General features: G+C 42.0%; 1 protein-coding gene across 2 annotated transcripts; it reads right to left on the reverse strand.

Annotated features, from left to right (window-relative positions):
- Positions 1-36: 36 nt before the first annotated feature.
- Positions 37-24,933, reverse strand: colgalt1a (collagen beta(1-O)galactosyltransferase 1a). 2 transcript variants are annotated; one of them, XR_016485194.1, is made up of 12 exons: positions 24,509-24,933; positions 13,212-13,322; positions 12,523-12,640; positions 11,596-11,730; positions 11,226-11,430; positions 9,321-9,440; positions 8,963-9,039; positions 8,300-8,406; positions 7,913-8,045; positions 2,022-2,149; positions 1,447-1,875; positions 37-1,127 (listed from the first exon to the last, which is right to left on the reverse strand). XR_016485194.1 is itself a non-coding variant. In XM_036938061.2 (12 exons), exons 1-12 carry the CDS (start codon positions 24,724-24,726, stop codon positions 857-859), a joined length of 1,830 nt encoding a protein of 609 aa, XP_036793956.2. In that variant the 5' UTR covers positions 24,727-24,933; the 3' UTR covers positions 37-856. The 2 variants fall into 2 exon arrangements, 1 of the variants encoding a protein (XP_036793956.2); XM_036938061.2 differs by having other exon boundaries at positions 1,447-1,653.
- Positions 24,934-24,956: the final 23 nt, after the last annotated feature.

The raw sequence follows: 24,956 nt of genomic DNA on the forward strand, positions 1-24,956 counted from the left end.
GGTCTGACAGGGAGGGCGGGTAGCCAAGTCATTCACTTTGGGAGCTGTTGCTTTTTTAATTACAACTGTTTTGGTATTAATCTCATATGTCATAGCATAGGACTTTGAGCTCCTTGGTGAGGTTTTCGTAAAACTATGGGACTCGTTTGCGAAGCAGCACACACAACTTTCAAGCATAAATCTCTAATGGATGCAAAATATGTTAGGTCTACCTATAGTTTGAAAATGAACAAATGAAAAAGGTCATCTTAAAGCCATATCCAAAATCATGCAAGATGCTCATCTTTTCCAGTGCTTTCAGAAAGACTTCTACAGTACACGGTTATAGTACATGCACACATGTTAATTAATTAACAATTAATAAATGATGTATTTATTCTAGGAGTCGAGGTCTACTCGGGTCAGTTGTGAGATTTGGCATGATGAACTAGGCTATAAGGCACTTGAGGTATGGTAGTGACCAATCAGAAACAAAGTCCCAGTTCACAGGCCAATCACTTCACTGAAATGTAATAGACAGGCCAACCAGATCACTGTTGACATACAGATCCCACCCTGTATTTAGGTCTAGTAAATGCAGCAAAATAAAGGTGAGTCCAACATATTTCTGAAATAAAAAAGTAAATGGAAGAAAAAAATAACGCAACCGATCCCTGTTTTCAACTTGTCCTCTTTGGTTAAAAAAATAAAACATAAACAGGAGCCCATGTACTATACATCCTGTTGCTACAAGGATGCAAAGAAAGGGGGCTAAAACGTAAAAAAAAAAACCCATGGTGGTTCAGAATCTTCAGCATTTCTCTCCATCAACCCTCCATCGTCAATCCCATCCCCTTCCTCTCCACCCATTCCCCTCTCATAGTTCGTCCCGTGTGGCTGTGCTGTCCAGAGGTGACTGGAGTACATCAGAGTTCTGGGCCTCGCTGCTGATCTCCGCCTGCTCCTGGGTCTTCCCCGAGCGGGCCCGGTCCCAGTCCGTACGGACCTTCTCGTTGTCCCACACCACGGAGGTCTCTGTGTCGCTGATGTAGCCCGCGTCTCCTGTGTAGTGAGTGGGGAATACTAGCAGAGGCTCGGCCGAGAAGGCCTTCAGGTCTCGCACCTCAAACTGCTCCATGTAGTCCGAGCTGGAGAGAGAAGCACGAGAGAGGAGAGATAAAGATGTCAAGGGAAACATTGAAAAGAGAAATAGGTGAAAAGGGGTGAATCTCAAGTCTTTTCTCAAGTGTCTTCTCTCCTCGCTGCCTCCTTAAACCGTGAAGGGGGGGTGGGGGGAGCTTCGGAAGAGAATATCTTTCTCCTCTGATGCTCCCTTCGTTTGCTGCACTTTGAAAAGGAGGCGAGAAGACTCGAGGAATCCGGGAAAATACTTTAGAGATTTACCCAAAGAGACAGGCGACAGAAAGACAAAGAGAGAAAGGGTGCGACAGAGAGGGGTAAACTTACACAGGGTGCTTATTGAACATGACAGGGAGGAACTCATCTACGGGTAATATCTTCTTCAACGGCTCTGCCCTCAGCAGCTTCTGGGCTCCTTGTAATGACATCATATAGCCCAGCGTCCAATAGGAGTAGTCGGCCTCCACCAGGTTGTGTATATTGGGCACAGACTTCTCAGGGCGGTCCACCTGCATCCTCTTCCTGCCGATATAACTGGGAGGAAGAACAGTTGTTGAAGAAAGTTTACACCACATGGACAGTAAGTGCTGAGTCAGCAAGCTAGAACAGGGGTTCTTAACTCTTTTAAAAGGACTTCTAACATTACAATTAACACTTAAGAACTAACCAAATACTGTATCATGTGTCTGAGGGATCGGCCAGCGACATCCCAGGGACCAATTCCGGTCCCCGGACCAGAGGTTGAGAATCACTGACCTATAATAGAGGATATCCAGTGTGTATAGTGGATGATGCACAGTCTATGGGACATCAGTTTTGCCCCTGGCTCTCCACTTCAGTCATCAGAACACAACAGTAATTGAATGTATCTCTATGAGTGGAACAGTGTATGGAACACTCACATCAGGTCCCAGTCTAGACCGTGGCTTTCCACTTCACTCATCAGGTTCATCAGGCGTCGCTTGAAGAAGACCTCGAAACGCAGATCATCCTCGATCACCAGGGAACTCTTTAGACCCCGCTCTGCGATCTGAACACACACAGAGATAAAACAGTGACCATCACATTCAGAGGAAGCAAAGAAACATATGTACACTCTATCTATACCTGAGAGTGGCAGTCAGAGGTGTGTTCCAGGATCGGGCTCAATTCAGAATTTTGGAATTGACTCCATATTCAACTCATGAGTTTAATAACAATTAAAATAAATATTGAAACCAAAACATACAATATACTTGAAGTGAAGCCGCTCAACCACTACACCACACCTGTCATCCAACAGACTCCCATTCAGAGCGACACACAGAAGTATCCAGGGTCAATGCCCTGCTCAAGGGCATGTCGACATGTCTCCCACAAGGCCAAAAACAGGGACCCGAACCCTCTAAGACCCCCCCCCCCCACCCCACAGTTCCCCAATAGCTGCCCCTCAACCATCCGAGACTCCTCCTGCAAAAACAATTTAATTCATTCCATCCCCCTCCCAAAAGAACCCCCCAATGCACCAACAACCAAGAAATTTAACTAAAGAGAAAAAAGAAAAGGGAAACAAAACAACAATGCAAAAAAGAAAGGACATCAAGGACAACTAAAATCACAACAGCAAGGCCAACTCTATATGTTTGAGTGCATGTCTGGCACTATTCACATGTGTGTGTGTCCGTGTGTATTTGAATGAGTGTGTGTATATGCATGTCTACAAACACCTGCAAGGCATCAGCCTCAGGCAAACCTAGTTCTTGAAAGAAAAGCTATTTTTTGGCCATTAAAATAACATAAAATTGATCAGAAATACAATGTAGACATTGCTAATGACTATTGTAGCTAGAAACAGCCAATTTCTTTAATGAAATATCTCCATAGGCGCACAGAGGCCCATTATCAGCAACCATCACTCCTGTGTTCCAATGGCATGTTGTGTTAGCTAATCCAAGTTTATAATTTTAAAAGGCGAATTGATCATTAGAAAACCCTTTTGCAATTATGTTAGCACAGCTGAAAACTGTTGTGCTGATTGAAGAATAAATAAAACTGTCCTTCTTTAGACTAATTGAGTATCTGGAGCATCAGCATTTTGGGGTTTGATTACAGGCTCAAAATGGCCAGAAACAAATAACTTTCTTCTGAAACTCGTCAGTCTATTCTAGTTCTCAGAAATTAAGGCTATTCCATGAAAGAAATTGCCAAGAAACTGAAGATCTGGTACTACTCCCTTCACAGAACAGCGCAAACTGGCCCTAAACAGAATAGAAAGAGGAGTGGGAGGCCCCAGTGCACAACTGAGCAAGAGGACAAGTACATTAGAGTGTCTAGTTTGAGAAACAGATGCCTCACAAGTCCTCAACTGGCACTTTCATTAAATAGTACCCGCAAAACACCAGTCTCAACGTCAACAGTGAAGAGGCGACTCGGGATGCTGGCCTTCTAGGCAGAGTTCCTCTGTCCAGTGTCTGTGTTCTTTTGCCCATCTTAATAAAAACTTTTTTTTGGCCAGTCTGAGATATGGCGTTTTCTTTAACTCTGCCTAGAAGGCCAGCATCCCGGAGTCACCTCTTCACTTTTGAATGGTGGTGTATATCTTCAATTATGCTGTGATGTTTAACATACAATTTCAATCAATCTAATCAAATAGAATCCACAGATTGCATGTTGAAGATAAATACTTTTACTAAGAGTATTAGTATATTAGTAATTGACTGACCCAGTCTCTCCAGATCCCCTAACAGTACTATTTCTAGGGTCAATTTAAGATCAATGTTATGCGTTTTCAGCCATTCCTGAGACCAGAAACAGGCTACCTGAGGGAAATACCAAAATAAATGGTCTATTGATTCTGTATCCTCACAACAAAATCTGCAGAGCTTCGATGATTTTATGCCCCAAATATTCAACATTTTGTTGGTGGCAAGAATTCAATATAATAATTTCAGCTGAAAAGCACAAAGTCTTGAATATTGCGTATTTTTATATATCAACTCATACACCCTGTACCCTTGAATCGGTACATAAAAAATCTCTTCCTAACTATTTTTGCAATCTGTATAGCACAGTTGTCAACATCCTGGTCCTCAAATGAAACTGGTATAATTTCCTATTTATGCTATTTTCCTCCGCCAGTTTTGATCCTTTATGTTATACAGACCAGTTCCCTTCCTCCTCCCGCTGCCACCTGCCTCCTCCATTTTTGGGGTAATGCTGTAATCAATTGGTTGTACTCTTGAATTGAGCAGACCTTCCTGTACAATTCTGATAACATAACTCTACCATTCCAATTTACAATATAATTTAAGAACAAAATACCCTTTTCAAACATCTTTCCCATGAATACAGGTATTTTATCAACCAGCACATTTGAGTTCAACCATAATATTTGTTCTATCTTTTCTTGGGGGATGACATTGAAATTGCAGCCAGCTCTGCAATGCTTGTTTGAAAAAGATGGCTATTTTTAAACAATGGATGAGCTTTTCTTAGTAATCTACTTTAAAACCATTTAGGGTTCAAGTAATACTTTTGAATTAGTGAAGCTTTTAGAGAGGTTTAGTGCTTTCTATTTAATAATCTCAACCCACCCAAATCATATTCATTATATAGATAGGTATGCTTTATTTTGTCTGGTTATTCTCTCTGATTCAGAGGGGTTGGGTTAAATGCGGACACATTTCAGTTGAATGCATTCAGTTTTACAACTGACTAGGTATCTCTCTCCCTCCTCTTTAGTCCCAGTTAAAGCAAAATATATTTTGCTCATATGATTTGAAAAACGAATCATCAGGAGTAGGCAGTGCCATAAGTGAGTAAACTGAGATATGACTAAAGAGTTAACAAGGGCATTTTTTTCTATAAATAGACAGGTATTTACCTCTCCATGGTTTCAGGATCCTGTCTATTTTTACAAGTTTTCTATTGAAATTCCTTGTGGAGAGCTTATTCATATATTTTGTGATATGAATACCAAGTATCTGTATTTCACCGGCAGCCCATTTTATAGGTACACCGCAGGGTAATGTAAAAATTGTATTTTTTTAAAGATCCAATAGGTAACATTATACACGTAGGCTTTAGTCCAGAGAGTCCAGACAAGTTACCTAGATCTTCAATGAGACATTGCATGGATTTAGCTTGCGGACTTAATATAAAACGAGTCATCGGCATACATAGACACATTTGTTTTAAGCCTGGGATTTCTAATCCTCTAATGTTGTTATTGGATCCGATTTTAATAGCTATCATTTCGATTGCCATAACGAATAGATATGGTGACAGCGGACACCCTTGTTTAACTCCTCTTGACAATTCAAAACTCTGAGAAGTAGCCGTTATTTACTATTTTACACCTGGGGTTGCTATACATTACTTTTACCCATTTTATAAAGAGAGTCACCAAAATTGAAAATATAAATAAAATCCAGTCTTACTTTATCAAATGCCTTTTCATACTCCGCTATAAATACCAGGCCTGGCTTCATGGATGTTTCATGATGTTCTATTATTTCTAGTAGTTGTCGTATATTATCTCCAATGTATTGTCCATGTAAAAAAACCTGTCTGATCAGAATGAACAATACCTGGTAAAACCTTTTTAATTCTGAGTGCTATGCATTTTGCTAGTATTTTTGCATCACTACATTGAAGTGTAAGGGGCCTCCAGTTTTTTTTAGACTGGATCTTTATTTGCCATTTGGGTCTTGTTTTAATAATAGTGAAATCAGACCTTCCTGCTGCGTACCTGACAGACTACCATTTCTATAGGAGTAGTTAAAACAATCTAAGAATGGAGCTTTTAGTATAGAAAAAAAGCTCTACCTCTACCGGTATGCCATCAAGCCCTGGGAGTTTTCCAGACTGAAAGGAATTAATAGCCTCAAAAAGTTATTCCTCTGTAATTTGACCTTCGCACTTATCTTTCTGTACATTTGTTAATTTCCATTTTTTGTATTATTTGGAAATAATTCCTTACCGTAATCTTCATTCAGTGGCAGAGGATGAGACGGAAATGAGAACATCTGCTTAAAATATTTAGCTTCCTCTTTTAAAATATAATTCTGAGAATCATAGATGACTGATGACTCTGTCTTCAGTAACGAGTTTCTGCAAATTATTTTTGTTTGCGTTCCTGTGTTGGAGATTCAGGAAGAATTTTGTGCATTTTTCTCTATTATATTATCTACTATATTATATTTTCAAAGTAGTATGGATCATCCTTATTCGGACCATATAGATTAATGAGCCAAATCTGTTTTTCATCCACTTTCATATTCAAAAAGATCCACCAGCCTTGCGAATCACTCCTGACTATTTGCACATTCAGATATACATTTTTGTTAATTAATATCATCACACCTTTTGAGTTGCTTTGTCCATGACACAAAATTATTTCACCACCCCATTCCTTTTTCCAAGCAACTTCATCTAAGGATGTAGAGTGAGTTTCCTGTAAACAGTATATGTTAAATTCCGTTTCTTTTAGAAAAGACTGATCTTTTTTATCATCTGCTAAACCGTTACAATTATAACTGGCTATATTTATTTCACCCCTTACCATAACTAGATACTATTCTCAGTGTAAATTGACCATAATTAGTGATTGTAAAGTTACTGCTATCAGAGGTATTATGACGGTCAAAGAGCTTTCAAATATTTAGAATTCAAGAAATGAATTCTAGCAATATATTTGTTTTATTCTGTTGCCTGTGAGCCAATGCCACAGATGTTAAAAAATGGAGATAAGATATTGTGTGTAGTAAATCTGAGTAGGTTGATGTGAATGATATTGGATTGGATTGGATTTGGTGAGAGTGTACGATGTCTGTATAAGAGTAAGACTATAATAATGTGTGTTGTCCAAATAAATAATAACCCAGCCAATTTGCATGGTCGAGTGTCTATGTGTGTAACATGTAGTGTGTATAGCCTTAATAGTCATGATGATAATTGTAATCCATATCGTATCACCATCATAGTTGCATCATAATTACCTTTAACATCATTGAAAAACACATCCCAGCATGAGTTGAATTTCGAGTTGAATAGGCCACACCCCACAGGATGTTGAATTTGAGTGAAGTATAATTTAATTCAAAGAAATCATAGAACATGAGAGTTTCATTGAATCTGCCAGGTCATACTTCCAGATACCAAAGACTATATCACTAGAATTGCCAATGATATTTCCACCAACCATTTAATTTATTTGGCTTCTTTTTGAAGGCCTCAGGGTCAACTTGAGGGTTAAACTACCACATTCTGGGGAATATTGTATTTTCCCCAAATTGAACAAAGTTTCCGTGATTAATGAAATATAACTTATTCGCATACAGGCCAATGTTCTTTTTTTTTAATGTTATTGGCATATATGTTTTGTTTTCCTTGGCCATTCATTTCAAGCGTTTATCCTGCACGGATTTATCCTGCACGGATATCACAACGTGTTTGATGTTTTATGTGCAAGATGTACTGTAGAATAGAAGAGGCATTTTAATTTAATTTAATTCTATTTCCTTTCATTCAAATTTGAATTGCAATTCTGTATCTGGTTTACTACTACAATTCAAATTCAATTTAAGTAAAATAAAATTCAAGAATTTGAGGCATTCTCAATAATATTATGAATTGAGCCCAACCCTTGTGTATTCATTAGGAGAGCACACTGGAGCAACACTTTTTTGTTAACAAATAATGAAAATCTGTGTTCTTATTGGACAAGTTCAGGTACTACCTCCCCTGTTTCACACCGTTTCTAAAAATGTTCTCCCTACTGAACACTAGCCTGGCCTGCAGCTGCAGGGCTCACCTCTTTCCAGATGTTGTAGTGTGAGAGGAAGCAGCCCAGCTCTCCCTTAGTGAGGGGCCTGCCGTGATACGGATCACTGTAGCCTGGTAGCATGTGGATCCCCAGGGCATTGATCTCACTGATGTTCATCTCTCTGAGGGGGAGAGAGGGAGGGGCGGGAGAGGGGGGGTGAGAGAGAAAGAGACAGAGATAAAAAGAGACACACATAGAGATGGAGAGAGAAATAACAGGGTCATTTTGAGCGCTTGAAGACTTAGCGACATGACATAAACAGTGGGGCAACTTTTGCTGTATGTTATGATGTCCCATCACTGAGTCTACCTTTAATGGTACATGAAGTGTATGACGTGCCGAGAGAGGAGTACCTTCAAAAAGGGGTCAACTTACTTGCCGTCTACCGCTTGAATGACCTTGCAGGCAATCTCTTGCTCGTACAGAGTCCTCAGCATGCGATCCCGCCGGTCGGTCCGTTTCTTTAGGTTGATCATGAACACCTGCACACACGCAATACATGGGCCTTACTGTACGGTAGTGAGTCAATACATGCAATACCACATGGCACCCACAGAGGGAGACATTTAGAGCTGAAGGGTGCAAAAGAGACATTCTGAATTCTAGTTGATAAATGCTAAATAGACAGCTACCCTTAAACACTAAGAAAACAATTGGATAGGTGTATGAAATGTGGTGACATTTCAACCGAGCCTACCAGAAGACATGGTGAAGCAATTGCCTTATTGCTTAATGCCATTAGATCCTTACACATCTTCAGGAGTGCCTAGGGCAGAGGTGTCAAACTCATTCCATGGAGGGCCGAGTGTCTGCTGGTTTTTGACAATAACTTTCGATTGTGTCCAATTAAGAGCTAGACAACCACGCAAGGGGCGTTCTTAACTAATCAGTGACCTTAATTGATCAATCAAGTACAAGGGAGGAGTGAAAACCTGCAGACACTCAACCTCCATGGAAAGAGTTTAACAATGTGGGCATAGGAGCTAGGGGGTCAATAAGGAACTCAGAAACCATATTCTGAGCTGGCTCATATCCCACCTCATCAAAGCCCAGTTTATCTTGTATCTTTATGGGGGCCGGGATGTACTCCGAGGGCAGCACATGAGGGTTCCGCACTAACGTGAGAAAGGAGAAAAATTATAGGAATGATAAACAACTCACAATCTGACCAGTAACATTAGTTAGAGAAGAACGAAAAGCTCCAACTTCCAGCTGTGTTCTGATATCCACACTGTCCTACCACTTAGAATGAGGCAATGTATTGAGCATCCATCCTAAGTGGTAACCCAGTGAGACGTCAAAAAGACCTCATTTCAACCAGTTTTGTCCAATTCGGATGCTATTATGGACATTAGAGCTGACCTTTTGACCTGTGACAATATGACATAACACTCACCATTGACCTCCAACAAGGAATGTAGGAAGCTGTCTGCTTCGTCTGTCAGGGAGTTGTGGGCTCGCAGTGGCACGGGGAAATACCCATAAGTCTCTCTGTTACATAGGAACATCTGCACATCTGTGGAAGACGGAGGAAGAGTAGTGTAGAGGGAGAAGAGACGTTTGTTATTAACAACAAGGTTACTACAAACATTTACACATTGCTTTGCTATGGCTATTCACAGTACAAGTCTCACTGCAGATGAGGTTCTTTGTGTCACGCCTGAAAATATCTACCTTCAAAATATGACACTTATGTATTTATGCAAAAGTATAATTAAGATATCTTACACAAAGCATACACTATGTCTGTGGATAGAATGAGAAAAAACAGACTCTGAAAACTCACCACTGTCTGTTAAACCCCCAGGAATTTTGCACATAAAAAATAATTTAAAAAACACGTGCAGAACGTGATTTCTGATCCTTAGATTTGAGAAAGAAGTCCACTGAGGGGCGGGACGCGGGTGGGGCAGGGGTGAAATCTACGTAGTCGTAGCCTCCGCCTATTCACAAAGCGCCTGCGGGAGGCGGAGAGCTGATCTAGAATCAGGTCCTCCCTGTCCATATAATCTTATTCATTACGGTTGCTGAAAACTCGGATCTAAAAGGTAGGCCTACCTGCCCTGTGAACAGAAAAAAAGCAGTAGGCATACTTGCCCTGTGAACAGAATAACAGCAGCAGGCCACCTGCCATGTGAACAGAATAACAGCAGTAGGCATACCTGCCCTGTGAACAGAATAACAGCAGTAGGCATACCTGCCCTGTGAACAGAATAACAGCAGTAGGCATACCTGCCCTGTGAACAGAATAACCACAGCAGGCCACCTGCCATGTGAACAGAATAACAGCAGCAGGCCACCTGCCATGTGACCAGAATAACAGCAGTAGGCATACCTGCCATGTGAACAGAATAACCACAGCAGGCCACCTGCCAAGTGAACAGAATAACCACAGTAGGCCTACCTGCCATGTGAACAGAATAACCACAGCAGGCCACCTGCCATGTGAACAGAATAACCACAGCAGGCCTACCTGCCATATAAAACAGAATAACCACAGCAGGCCACCTGCCATGTGAACAGAATAACCACAGCAGGCCCACCTGCCATGTGAACAGAATAACCACAGCCGGCCCACCTGCCATGTGAACAGAATAACCACAGCCGGCCCACCTGCCAAGTGAACAGAATAACCACAGTAGGCCTACCTGCCATGTGAACAGAATAACCACAGCAGGCCACCTGCCATGTGAACAGAATAACCACAGCAGGCCACCTGCCATGTGAACAGAATAACCACAGCCGGCCCACCTGCCATGTGAACAGAATAACCACAGCCGGCCACCTGCCATGTGAACAGAATAACCACAGCCGGCCCACCTGCCATATAAAACAGAATAACCACAGCAGGCCACCTGCCATGTGAACAGAATAACCACAGCCGGCCTACCTGCCATGTGAACAGAATAACCACAGCAGGCCTACCTGCCATTTAAACAGAATAACCACAGCAGGCCACCTGCCGTGTGAACAGAATAACCACAGCAGGCCTACCTGCCATATAAAACAGAATAACCACAGCAGGCCACCTGCCATGTGAACAGAATAACCACAGCAGGCCTACCTGCCATGTGAACAGAATAACCACAGCAGGCCTACCTGCCATGTGAACAGAATAACCACAGCCGGCCCACCTGCCATGTGAACAGAATAACCGCAGCAGGCCCACCTGCCATGTGAACAGAATAACCACAGCAGGCCCAAATGCCATTTGAGCGTATGTGTACCAAATCATTATCATGCTGTATTGTATGTGAAAGCTACTAAACAGGATACACGAGAGAGAACACGTTAACAGTACCTGCCATGCGAGCCGAGAAGGCGAAGACAATGATGTCATCGAAGGCCCAGCTGTAGTCTGGGTGAGGGGGGTGGAAGGCCAGCTGGCGTGACGCCTCCTTCCTCAAGTCAATCAGGAAGGTGGAGTGCACCATGGGAACCGCGAAGCATCCTTTACGCACCTGCTTTCTCATAGGGATGTATGCCGGGGTGCGCTTATAGTAACCCTGGAGGAGGACGAGGGAGAACTGTTTAGAATACGATGAGCACTTCTAAGCGCTTCAATCAAGGTGATTGTGCTCTCACTTTAATGCATGATCGCATGCAAAGTATCTGGGGAGGACACGACCGCACGCCTGCACACAAGCACACACACACACATAGTAGCATACCTGGGAGGTCATGCCACACCAGAAGTTGGAGTAAGCTGCACGGGACTCTAACATGGGCGCTACGATCGTCTTCTTCTCCTTGATGAGCTTCCACAGTACATTAGGATTGGTCAATAGGTTATCACAGTCCGCTACCTAGACAGGGGAGAGTGGAAGAGGGTGTGAGTGTGTGTGTGTGAGAGAGTTTGATAGAAAGGGGAGAGGGAACAGTGAGACACTTAATCCACTTCACGCTTTAAACATCACTCTGCAATGTCAACCCTCTCTTGTGACACTTTGAACAATGGATGTCATTGTAGCCTAAGTCCAGCCACCAGAATCAGTGTTAGAATGAAGAGGCAGTATTGGCCACAGACCTGGGTTCAAATAGTATTTGTTTTAATTCATAAACTTTAGCTGCTCTATTTTAACCCAGCTTTAATTGTGCAACATTACTGAAGACAAAAGGCACATTTCAAGAACAAAACTTCCTCATCTGTGCTTTCACTCCGTCCCATAATTATACCCCTGCGAGTCCTGGACAATGTGTTCATGCTTTGGGGTGCAAGAATAGAACTCAAAGCTGTCATATTTAAGATTCAGCCAGGTTTGTTACAGAATGGTACATAGTAACACCAAGCCAGATGAATTGGTTTCCTCTAAACCAGAAGTGAGACAGGAAAACCTGACTCCTGCTGTTCTCTTACTGCGTTATTGTTCTTATAAGGAGAACTCTGCGCCTCCGTAAAATAGGACGGGTCGTCGTGGAGAAAGACTTGACAGCGTCTCAAATGGCACCCTATTCCCTACATATTGACCCTGGTCAAAAGCAGTGCACTTTGCGGCCCAAATGGCACCTTATTGTAGGGAATAGGGTGCCGTTCGGGATGCACACTGTTGATCTGTAAAAGAGGTTGGGGTCGTCATGGAGACTGGATAAAGAAGTACCATGAAGTAGTCTGCCCACATGTCTCTTGCGGAGTCCAGTGCTGCCTGCCGTAGCTTCATCACGTGTGCATAGCGGAGGTTGGTCCACTGCTTCGGGCTGTCTGCATCCTGGTACTCTCTGAGTGACAAACATAAACAAACAGGACATTCAGTACATCCTCTCGGTGACACTTTACATTAAGGTTCCTTTCTGTAACATTTTACATTAAGGTGCCTCTCGGTGACACTTTACATTAAGGTTCCTTTCTGTAACATTTTACATTCAGGCGCCTCTCGGTGACACTTTACATTCAGGCGCCTCTCGGTGACACTTTACATTAAGGTGCCTCTCGGTGACACTTTACATTAAGGTGCCTCTTGGTGACACTTTACATTAAGGTGCCTCTCAGTAACACTTTACATTAAGGTGCCTCTCCGGTGACACTGTACATTAAGATGCCTCTCCGGTGACACTGTACATTAAGGTGCCTCTCGGTGACACTGTACATTAAGGTGTCTTTAAGGAGGATGTTAAGGGTTTATACGTAGTTGGTAGATAGTTAATTATGAGTTAATATGTAGTTTATAACTCACATATTAACCATCTATAAATGATTTACAAATGTAATGTAATGTGTTACCTCTCCTGTATAAATGAGACAGATACAGAAACACACACAGTTTATAAAGTGAACATGAGAGGAACTCACGTGGGCTCCTCCTGCGGCCTCCACTCCACATAGTGGTACAGTTTTTGGACCTTGACGAGCCAGTCACGCAGGATGGCTGTAGTGTTGTCCACATTGTGATCCGTCGCAACCCTGTACAACACAGAGACACATTATTATATTTTCCTTTTCTGGTCAACAGTGTAAGGGTAATAAGCACATAGACACATACACAGACGTTTATAGGAGACGTGGCATTGGAAGTAGACCTGAGTAAAGTAGAGACAGTGAATGTGAAAGAGCATATCAGATGACAGTACTTCAGTGTTCACTTCAATGGCCTATTTTCAAGAGCGATGGGATACTGACTCCAGCATTGAATGCCATACAAGCATGTCTTACACCCATACCAAAGCAGCTCTAATATCCATCACACATCCATGCGGGTTACTAAAAAGCAGAAAATAGACAAAATAAGCAAGAAGGCTGGGGAAGTGAAACTTTATGGTTATTAGCTACTGAAAAGGACTGTGTGTGTGTGTGTGTGTGTGTGTGTGTGTGTGTGTGTTTGAGAGTTATTGTGTCAGACTGACAGTTTGCGTGCCTGATTCCATTCTGCGGCGGTTCCAACTCAAACCACATCTTTATGTCTATGTGAATAGGAACAGGGGATCCTGTTACAACCAGAGAGAATGACTGCTAATCGGTCGAGCCGATATATCCGCCAATATTGACCTTTTCTAGTCTTCTAGTCCACCGCTGCAACTCCCATACGGACTCAGGAGAGTCGAAGGTGCGTCCTCCGAAAACACGACACTGCCAAGCCGCACTGCTTCTTGACACACTGCTCGCTTAATCCGGAAGCCAGCCGCACCGAGGTGTCGGAGGAAACACCGCACAGCTGGATGCGCCCGGCCGCCACAAGGAGTCACTAGAGCGACAAGGACATCCCAGCCGGCCAAACCCACCCCTAACCCGGACGACACTGGGCCAATCCAGAGTCCGCTTTAGACGGACCAATATTACATGCGCACTAGCACTCAGCGCGCACAAAGAGCAGCGCGAGAAGCGACGACGTCATCAAGTCATCCAAAAACATGTCAGACATTGGATAAATATAAAATGGTAATATCGTCCGTCGCCTGTGAGTGATGAAAAACAATTGGCCTCAGCAACAATTATTTGAATAAGTCAATGGATGTTTTGTGCACAAAGGCGATGACTAAAGTGTCTTATTAGGAATTTTCTAATCTGACTTCTCTATGTGGAAATCTCTGTATGGAAATCGTCTTTTTGGGCCGGGGCATCAGTTAAACTGTAGTACCGATGCAAAACTGTAGGAGCAGTCAAAACCGTGCTTCCAGATCAGAACCCTGAAGTTAACACAGGCTTAGGAGATAATATACATTTTGTTTTATGAAATAATATCAGTCAGTTAACATGACCTTTTATGAAATATAAAGCCTAGTGTCCTTTTTTATTTAAAAAAAATCACAAAAAGTGACATTAGCTGATGAAAATGGTCTCAGAGAGCAAAACGTATCAGATCTCCTAAGCCTGTGTTTACCAAAGGCCAAAAAAATCACCAAAAAAACGACAAAAACTCCATTCATTTTCTCATACCCTTTGTCCAATGATCTTTACTATTGCTCTCTAGCTGGCTAGATAAACATGGTGCTAAGATATCAGATAGGAGCTAATAGCAAATGTGGCTAGCTACTTACATGCACTATTTTCGGCAACGAGTCATCTGACTTGCTGAGTAACGTTAGCTATTTACTGGTTTGCTGATCTGACCAGCTGCAATCGTATCCGTGTATTGACTTGCATAGTTTTTCCTACCTTCGCTCTCCTTGTTAGATATTATGCACATGTATGGCTTGGTAGCAAATGTCATCGCAATAAACAGCACCAAGTGGTACACTACATCAAATCAAATTTTGGTCACATACACGTGTTTAGCAGATGTTATTGCGGGTTAGCAAAATGCTTGTGCTTCTAGCTCCGACTGTCACGATCGTCGTATGAGTGAGGCCAAGGCGCAGAGTGGTATGCGTACATTATCTTTGATTAAAAGAATGAACACTGAACAAACCAACAAAAATAACAAACGGACCGTGAAGCTATACAATATAGTGCTGACAGGCACTAGTCAAGATCCCACACCAGAAAGTGGGGGAAAAGGCCTGCCTAAATATGATCCCCAATCAGAGACAACGATAAACAGCTGTCTCTGATTGGGAACCATATCATGCCAACATAGACATACAAAACCCCTAGACATACAAAAAACCCGTAGACATACAAAAAATCCTAGACATGCAAAAACCTAGATGACCCACCCTAGTCACACCCTGACCTAACCAAAATATATCGAAAACAGAGATATCGAAGTTCAGGGCGTGACACCGACAGTGCAGTATATCTAACAAGTAATATCGAAGTTTCACAACAAATGCTCAAAAACACGTACATCTAAGTAAGGAATGGATTAAATATATATATATATATATATCTGTATATAAGATACAGTGGCATAGTTTAGAATATAGTATATACATATGAGATTGGTGATGCAATATCTACACATAATTAATGTTACTAAGATACTGTAGAATAGTAGAGTACAGTTTATACATATGAGATGAGTAATGCGAGATACTAGTCTCTCATTTTTAAAGTGGCTAGTGTTGCATTTCCTTAAAGTGGCCAGTGATTCCTAATCTGTCTATAGGCAGCCACCTCTGATGTGCTGGCGATGGCTGTTTAGCAGTCAGCGGTGTAGTATAGAATACAATACAATATTTACACATATGAAATGGGTGATGCAATATGTAAACACAATTTTAGTGACTAAGATATCGTAGAATAGTGTGGAATAGTGTGGAATGCAGTTTATACAATGAGATGAGTATTGCTAGATACAGAAACATTATTAAAGAGGCTAGTGATCCATTTCTAAAAGTGGCCAGTGATTCCTAATCTGTCTATAGGCAGCTACCTCTGATGTGCTAGTGATGGCTGTTTAGCCTCCTGAGGTTAGAGGCGCTGTTGCGCCTTCTTCACCACACTGTCTGCGTGGGTGGACCATTTCAGTTTGTCAGTGATGTATACGCCAAGGAACTTGAAGTTTTCCACCTTCTCCACTGCTGTCCCGTCGATGTGGATAGGGTTGGTGCTACCTCTGCTGTTTCCTGAAGTCCACGATCATCTCCTTAGTTTTGTTGATGTTGAGTGAGAGGTTATTTTCCTGGCACCACACTCCCAGAGCCCTCACCTTCTCCGTGTATGCTGTCTCATCATTGTTGGTAATCAAGCCTACTACTGTTGTATCATCTGCAAACTTGATGATTGAGTTGGAGGCATGCTTGGCCACACAGTCATGGGGAGTACAGGAGGGGGCTGAGCACGCACCCTTGTGGGGCCCCTGTGTTGAGGATCAGCGAAGAGGAGGTTGTTTCCTACCTTCACTAACTGAGGGCGAACTGTTGACTAGTCTCTCAAATCACTTCATGATGACAGAGGTGAGTGCTACGGGGCAATAACCTTTGCTTTCTTAGGTACAGGGACAAAAAGTATGTGGACCAAGCAACATGACCAAAAGTATGTGGACAGGCTTAGGCTTGTGTGCGGCTGCTCGGCCATGGAACCCATTTCATGAAGCTCCCATACGAAAAGTTATTGTGTTGACGTTGCTTCCAGAGGCAGTGTGGATCTCGGTAGTGAGCTTGTGTGGCTTACCACTTTGCGGCTGAGCCATTGTTGCTCCTAGACATTTCCACTTCACAATAACAGCACTTACAGTTGACCGGGGCAGCTCTAGCAGGGCAGAAATTTGACGAACTGACTTCTTGGAAAGGTGCCATCCTATGACAGTTCCACGTTGAAAGTGCGGGCCATTCTACTACCAATGTTGGTCTATTGAGATTGCATGGCTGTGTGATCGGGTGTAGCTGAAATAGCTGAATCCACTCATTTGAAATGGTGTCCCCATACTTTTGGACATGTAGTGTATGAGCGATGGCGAGAGATATGAGGAGATGTGAAAGGGAGCGGAGTTACAGCGTCGCTCTATCAAATCGTAGCAGTAGGATCAAGTTACAACCCGCCCATTTCTTAACACATAGCTGAAATAGCCAATTGAGTTGTTTGGAATTTCGTCCTGGCAGCTGAGTTGTTTAGAGATGCTCCTGATAGCTGAAAAAAATACTTATTCCCGATCATGGAAAATGACAACAAAAAAATACTAGTTTCATAAGCATGATCACAGATCATGACTTAACGTTAGACCCATTTGTATTGAATAGATGTTATTTGATATTCTCAAACTAAGAGCAGTGTCTATAATGATGTCCTTCCATACAGGCGTGACATGCTGGAGTGATGGTCCAATGCAAACGTTGATCAGTAGCAGGGATGGACGTAAATGACTAAAGACAATTACATCATACAGATACGAAATACCATAAAGATCAATGTATCAAAATAAACTAAAACATGTTTTTTATTTTGTAACGCATGTAAATACATGTTTTTTGTATTTTAAAATAAAAAAATTAATTTGCAAGTAGCTGGTCCGAACAGCAACAACATTCTCAGTAACAGTTACAAAAACGTTTCTTGCTATGACTGTAATATGTTGTTGTTTATCTACCTTAGTTGGGCAAGTCACTCTGGATAAGAGTGTCTGCTAAATGACCAAAATGTATATGTCAACAGAACATGCCAAAATGGACTGCAAAGCACACTAGGTTTATTATTGACCTTGTTTCAGAGCGGAGCTCATTAGAATAATACTCAGCATGCTTTGCAATTGTTAATTTTTACATTGACATTTTAGTCATTTAGTAGACGCTCTTATCCAGAGTGACTTGCAAATAGTGCATTCATCTTAAGATACAGTGCATATGGAAAGTATTCAGACCCCTTAACTTTTTCCACATTTTGTTACGTCTTATTCTAAAATGGATGAAATGGTTTTTTCCCCTCATCTATCTATACACAATACCCCATAATGACAAAACAAAAACAGGTTTTTAGAAATGTTAGCAAATGTATAAAAACACAACAACTGAAATATGACATCTACAAAGGTATTCAGACACTTTGCTCAGTACTTTGTTGAAGCACCTTTGGCAGCAATTACAGCCTTGAGTCTTCTTGGGTATGATGCTACAAGCTTGGCAAACCTGTATTTGGGGAATTTCCCCCATTGTTCGCTGCAGATCCTCTCAAGCTATGTCAGATTGGATGGGGAGCATCGCTGCACAGCTATTTTCAGGTCTCTCCAGAGATGTTCGATCGGCATCAAGTCCGGCCTCTGGCTGGGCCACTCAAGGACATTCAGAGACTTGTCCAGAAGCCCATTTTGCGTTGTCTTAGCAAAGGGTACTTATGTACATTTTTACTTATTTTCAATAAATTAGCAACAATTTCTGTTTTGTCATTATGGGGTATTGTGTGTAGATTGTTTAGGAAAAAAATGAATAGAATCAATTTTAGAATTGGGCTGTAACGTAACAAAATGTTGAAAAAGTCAAGGGGTCTGAATACTTACCGAATGCAGGTGAGACAACAACATATCACAATTGTATCAAGTACTTTTTCCTTCAACAAACAATAATACATATACTTTAAGTTCATTTATCAGACGCTCTAATCACACCATACTGTATCAGACTTCTGATACCAATGAAGGGTGAAAGGGGGGGCCACAAGATGTGAGCCGCTATAAAACATTTTTATAGAAAAGTATTTTGTATTTTTAAAATACACTGGAGTGTAGTTCAGCCCAGTATAATTCCAATGACAAAATACTCAGAAGTAATTATTTCAAAAACATGTAACAGAAATTCTGCCCATCTCTGATCTAATATAGGCTAATATAAGTCCCAAATGGAAGACAAACAGATGTTGTTCGCTGTAGCACCATAGATACACTCCACTGAACAGCCAAAACAAGCTCAATTTTTGTATCCTTTATTTAACTAGGCAAGTCAGACGGCCTACCGGGGAACAGTGGGTTACCTGCCTTGTTCAGGGGCAGTGGGTTAACTGCCTTATTCACCTACCTACCGACCCCCTCCTCAATAACTCAATCAATGCATGCACACCCTTATTGAATATGCATTCACCTGTATTGTGAGTAGGCCTATGCCATCTTCATTTACCCAATTTATCAAGAGATTTACCATTCAAATAACATTATGTTGTTACGTAGGTAGATTACATTTAACTTTGGTAAAAACGGTGTGATTTTAAAATTGATATATATATATATATATATATATATATATATATATATATATATATATATATATATATATATGTATATTGATGAATATACACAGCTGTTGCTGCGAAATTATATTAATGATATTGCATATCGGCCATCGGCCTCCTTGACCCCCAAAAATCGGTACTGGCCCTAAAAAAATCCATATCAGTCATTCTCTAGTTACAACACCCATCACTCCTCCTGAGCCCTAGGCCCTGTCAAGAGACAGTCCCTATCCCATATCTCCTCTAGGCATGTAGATCTGAGAGGATTGGCTAGGTAGGCTATTATGTAAGCAGAGGGCAAGGAGGAGCTAACTATCTTCATGTTTATTCTGCTGGCCTTCCTATCAAATTCTTCCAGATCAGTGCCTGCTAGGGGCCGTTTCTAGATGGGGCCCAAGGGAGGAGCTACTCCCCATATTGCTTAGCCTTAACCTATCCAAATCATGCAGAATAGTGCCTAGGAGTTGTTTCTAGGCAGGCAACAGAGTCAGAGTGCTGGTCTGGCCTAAACCAGCTTGTAATTCTCCAGTCCTGACGGCAGGCAGCCAAAGTAGGTTCTATCTTCTCAGTGTGGAGTGCTGGAGTGCTGATGTCACACTGGTCTGTGAGAACATGGCAGCTCCTTGCTAAGTTTGTTCTCTCCTGTCTCCTCACCTTAGCCGTCCAAGACATACCTACATACTCATCAAACCGATTTCACATACAGGACTCTCAAAGCCTTTGTGTACAGTCGAAATCCGCTCCTCCTGTGCTCTCCAGAAACCGTATGCAGGGGTAGCCTACACTGTCATTCTGCCCAAGCCATTGGTTGTGTAGGTCCAGATAGGCCTATGTTTCAACTCCAATAATGACATTTTACATTAATTTTGGATCTGATGCATATAGCTGGATTTATACAAAAATGGTCTGGAGCTGGGACCTGGACTTATCTCAACATGAGCTGACAAAACATTGATGTAACAGTAAGATATCCTTAAGCCTATTATGGAAATCCAAGTGCAAAACTTTGTTACTGTAAGGCCATGTTTATAACATAGCTCCATGTTTACGACAGTACATGGACCATGTTTTAAACATAGGAAACTGTTTGGAAAAAGCACAGGTGTGACTTAATGGGCTTACAAACACATCTAAACAAAATGCCTCGTTTTGGTATAACATTGAATACATTTTCTATTTTTTTTTAATACACAAACAGTAACACATTTACTGTCAATTGGAGTATAGCCTAAGCCCACACATCTACCACAGTTAGGCTAGTATATTCAAGGACTAGAGTCTAGCCGTAAAGCCGTGGTATATTGTGACCTCACTACACTGTGGCCCATTCATGGAGGTAGGCCTAAAGTAGGTGAGTGAAGATCATTTTAGAGCATTCCAATCCTCTCCAGCACAGCCAAGCAGACAGCTTGGGGCTCAGAGCCTCATACCCTGTTTGAGCATGTTGTTTGGGTTTAAAATGGTGAACCCCATCCCCTCCTCCTTCCCCAGAAACACAGCTGTTTCAAACGATCAACTCAACAGCAAGCTTCAAGTGGTATTTATGTATCCCTTTGTGATGCTATCCTTGATATGATCCTGCTGTTGTCACATGCTACACATGCACACGTGTGTGCACATGCATCCATCTATCCAATGTTATCATGATTTGTTATAAGAGATATTATACTTTAGTAATCCACAATGACCTGGTGATGTAAAAGTCGAATAAATGACATTATCTTCCATATTCCTACAGATACCTCGCAACTAGGAGATTCCTTCAAAACAATTGGCTACAGTTACCGTGTAGGGCATTACATGGTTGGTTGACCAGGGCCATCTGGAACTGCCTGGTGGGGGAATTTAGGCGTGTGTGAAGGCTACCTGTGTCCTGCATAACGTCAGGAGGATGGACACGAGTATCAGAGGGAACCTGCAGCTCTCGGCCGTGTGCCAGAGGAGAGGTCTGCTGCTCTGCAGGATGTTGCCAGGATGGGGGCCAACAATGCAGCACGGGAGGCAATCCATGTGCGGGAGATCTTCACCTCCCACTTCTTCGAAGAGGGTGCTGTTTCCTGGCAACACCATAGACTACTATGCACAACCAAAGGAGCTTTTAACAGCTATTCATATTTAAATAAGAGTATTCTTATTTATCACTTAGCGTCGCTGCACAGCTATTTTCAGGTCTCTCCAGAGATGTTCGATAGGGTTCAAGTCCGGACTCTGGCTAGGCCACTCAAGGACATGGAGACTTGTCCCGAAACCACTCTTGCATTGTCTTGGCTGTGTGCTTAGGGTCATTCTCCTCTTGGAAGGTGAACCTTTTCCCCGTCTGAGGTTCTGGGCGCTCTGGAGCAGGTTTTCATCAATGCTCTCACTGTACTTTTCGCTGTTCATCTTTCCATCGATCCTGACTAGTCTCCCAGTCCATGCCGCTGAAAAACATCCCCACAGCATGATGCTGCCACGCCCCTGCTTCATGGTAGGGATGGTGCCAGGTTTCCTCCAGACCTGACGCTTGGCATTCAGTCCAAAGAGTTAAATCTTGGTTTCATCAGACCAGAGAATCTTGTTTGTCATGGTTTGTTTGTCACAAAGTGTTAAATCTAAACTAATGTTGTCAGCTACTCTAGTTTGAGAGGATTTCCAGTTGCTCTGGATAGTCCATTGTAATTATGGCAATGGACCACGCAGCCATCATACCACTCAGGAAGGAGACGCGTTCTGTCTCCTAGAGATTAACGTACTTTGGTGCGAAAAGTGAAAATCAATCCCAGAACAACAGCAAAGGACCTTGTGAAGATGCTGGAGGAAACAGGTACAAAAGTATCTATATCCACAGTAAAACGAATCAGCATAACCTGAAAGGCCGCTCAGCAAGGAAGAAGCCACTGCTCCAAAACCGCCATAAAAAAGCCAGACTACAGTTTGCAACTGCACATGGCGACAAAGATGTTACATTTTTGGAGAAATGCCCTCTGGTCTGATGAAACAAAAATAGAACTGTTTGGCCATAATTACCATCGTTATGTTTGGAGGAAAGATTCCATGGGCTTGTTCATCTAGCAGACAAGATATGCTTATAAGATCTGTGCCATTATTTTATATGATATTATTTTATATATTTATCATATTATAATTATTTTATAATTGAAGTTACCTGAATAAAATAGAGTGGATGTGCGCATATGAAGGGGCTATGTTGAGTGTAAAAATTTATAATTTGATACAAGCCTTAGAAATCAAAAGATAAACAGGTGGAGGCTTGCAAGCCGAAGAACACCATTCCAACCGTGAAGCACGGGGATGGCAGCAGCATGTTGTGGGGGTGCTTTGCTGCAGCAGGGACTGGTGCACTTCACAAAATAGATGGCATCATGAGGTAGGAAAATTATGTGGATATATTGAAGCAACATCTCAAGACATCAGTCAGGAAGTTGAAGCTTGGTTGCAAATGGGTCTTCCAAATGGACAATGACCCCAAGCATACTTCCAAAGTTGTGGAAAAATGGCTTAAGGACAACAAAGACAAGGTATTGGAGTGGCCATCACAAAGCCCTGACCTCAATCCTATAACAAAATATGTGGGCAGAACTGATAAAGTGTTTGTGTGAGCAAGGAGGCCTACAAACCTGACTCAGTGACACCAGCTCTGTCAGGAGGAATGGGCCAAAACTCACCCAACTTTTTGTGGGAAGCTTGTGGAAGGCTACCTGAAACGTTTGACCCAAGTTAAACAATTTAAAGGCAATGCCACCAAATACTATTTGAGTGTATGTACACTTCTGACCCACTGGGAATGCGATGAAAGAAATAAAAGCTGAAATAAATCATTCTCTCTACTAATATTCGGACATTTCACATTCTTAAAATAACATGGTGATCCTAACTGACCTAAGAGAGGGAATTTTTACTAGGATTAAATGTCAGGAATTGTGAAAAACTGAGTTTAAATGTGTATGTAAACTTCCGACTTCAACGGTATATATTCTTATTCCTTTACTTAGATTGTGTGAATTAGGTAGTTGTTGTGGAATTGTTAGATTACTTGTTAGATATTGCTGCATGGTTAGAACTAGAAGCACAAGCATTTCGCTACACTCGCAATAACATCTGCTAACCATGTGTATGTGACCAATAAAATTTGATTTGATTCATCAGTAGTAGCCTAAACATAGAAGTTCCAAGTCATTGTTTATTTAAAAATTGTTTTGCCTCAAAACAACATCAATACACTGTTTAGTAATAGGCTACACAGTAACTTATCTGACCTGGAGGTCAATACCAAGAAAAGCTCAAATTGACCTTTATCCCACCACCCACTCATTTAGACTGCTAAAATATAAAGATCCACAGTCCCCTCCCCGCTTTCATCATGTGGGACAGTCAAGAGATTTCCTGTGGCTATATTTCCTGTAGTCATCATCTCCGTTTAATAGCTGAACTAACAGATCAGTATTTAGCCTAGCCCTTAGGGCGACACATTCAGAAATCACTGGATAGTTTTCAGACAGAGGGGATATCCTCTCATTGGCGAAGGTGAGGAGAAATACAGTAGAAGACGGATTGACAGGGCTCAGCTAGTTACAGGCAGGGGGGCCCTATCCTTCCTGTGTTTCCAATGGGTGAATAAATAACACGTAGGCACTGGCTAGTAGTAGTGGCCTCTACTTCAACAGAAATGCCAAACATCTGACCAATTCAATTGAACACTGCACCATGCAGTGCACTCTGGTGACGTTGCAGGAAAATGACTACCCCCCTTTTCCCCTAAATACTTTCACAGACTCACTACAAGGAAAGTCGCGCCCCCTAGCCTGGATTCATCTTTCCAGAACCTTCGTGATGATAGCTGTAATTCTGATCTAGCATATTATGTACATTATTGTACATTATGGTTGGTGCTAGGAAAGTTGCTTTTGACTGTCATCTAAACATACATAAAATTGACCAGTAACGAGGAATGACACTCTGCCCTTGTACATTACAGTTACGTTAGCTAACTAATATGCTAGCCACATCAATACCATCATAAAACAGAGACCATCCCTCACATTTAAACAGACACTTACCAAATTGCCACGCGGTCCTTGGGGAAATTCAGACGTTCGATATTTCCAAGGAAATAAGGCAGAGAATGTTCAGAGTTGCGGCAGACGAGGGCAATGAGGACCCGCGGGGCAAGAAGTGGAGATTCGGGGCTCCAGCGCTCTTCGGGGAAGTATCCTTGAGCTGGTCCGGAGAACAGTATCGTCAGGGCGGTGGACAGAAAGAAGTTGTACCCGTGCATCGCAAAGCACAGCAAATTGAGAAAAGCACGTTATAAACTAACAAATTAACACACTATGCAGAAAGAGCAAATATTTCACTGACTTGAAGCCCTTTCATGAAAATATGTCACCACCGACAAAAACGCAACACCTCAATTACAACGCTCAGCGATATTCAACCAGAGGATTAAAGGAGATGTCCCTCAATGTTTAAAGGGGATGGGCCTAAATTACACAGTGGTTGTTACAA

Source organism: Oncorhynchus mykiss, chromosome 12 (assembly GCF_057628025.1).
Source record: "Oncorhynchus mykiss isolate SJ-2025 chromosome 12, ASM5762802v1, whole genome shotgun sequence".
Classification (NCBI taxonomy): domain Eukaryota; kingdom Metazoa; phylum Chordata; class Actinopteri; order Salmoniformes; family Salmonidae; genus Oncorhynchus; species Oncorhynchus mykiss.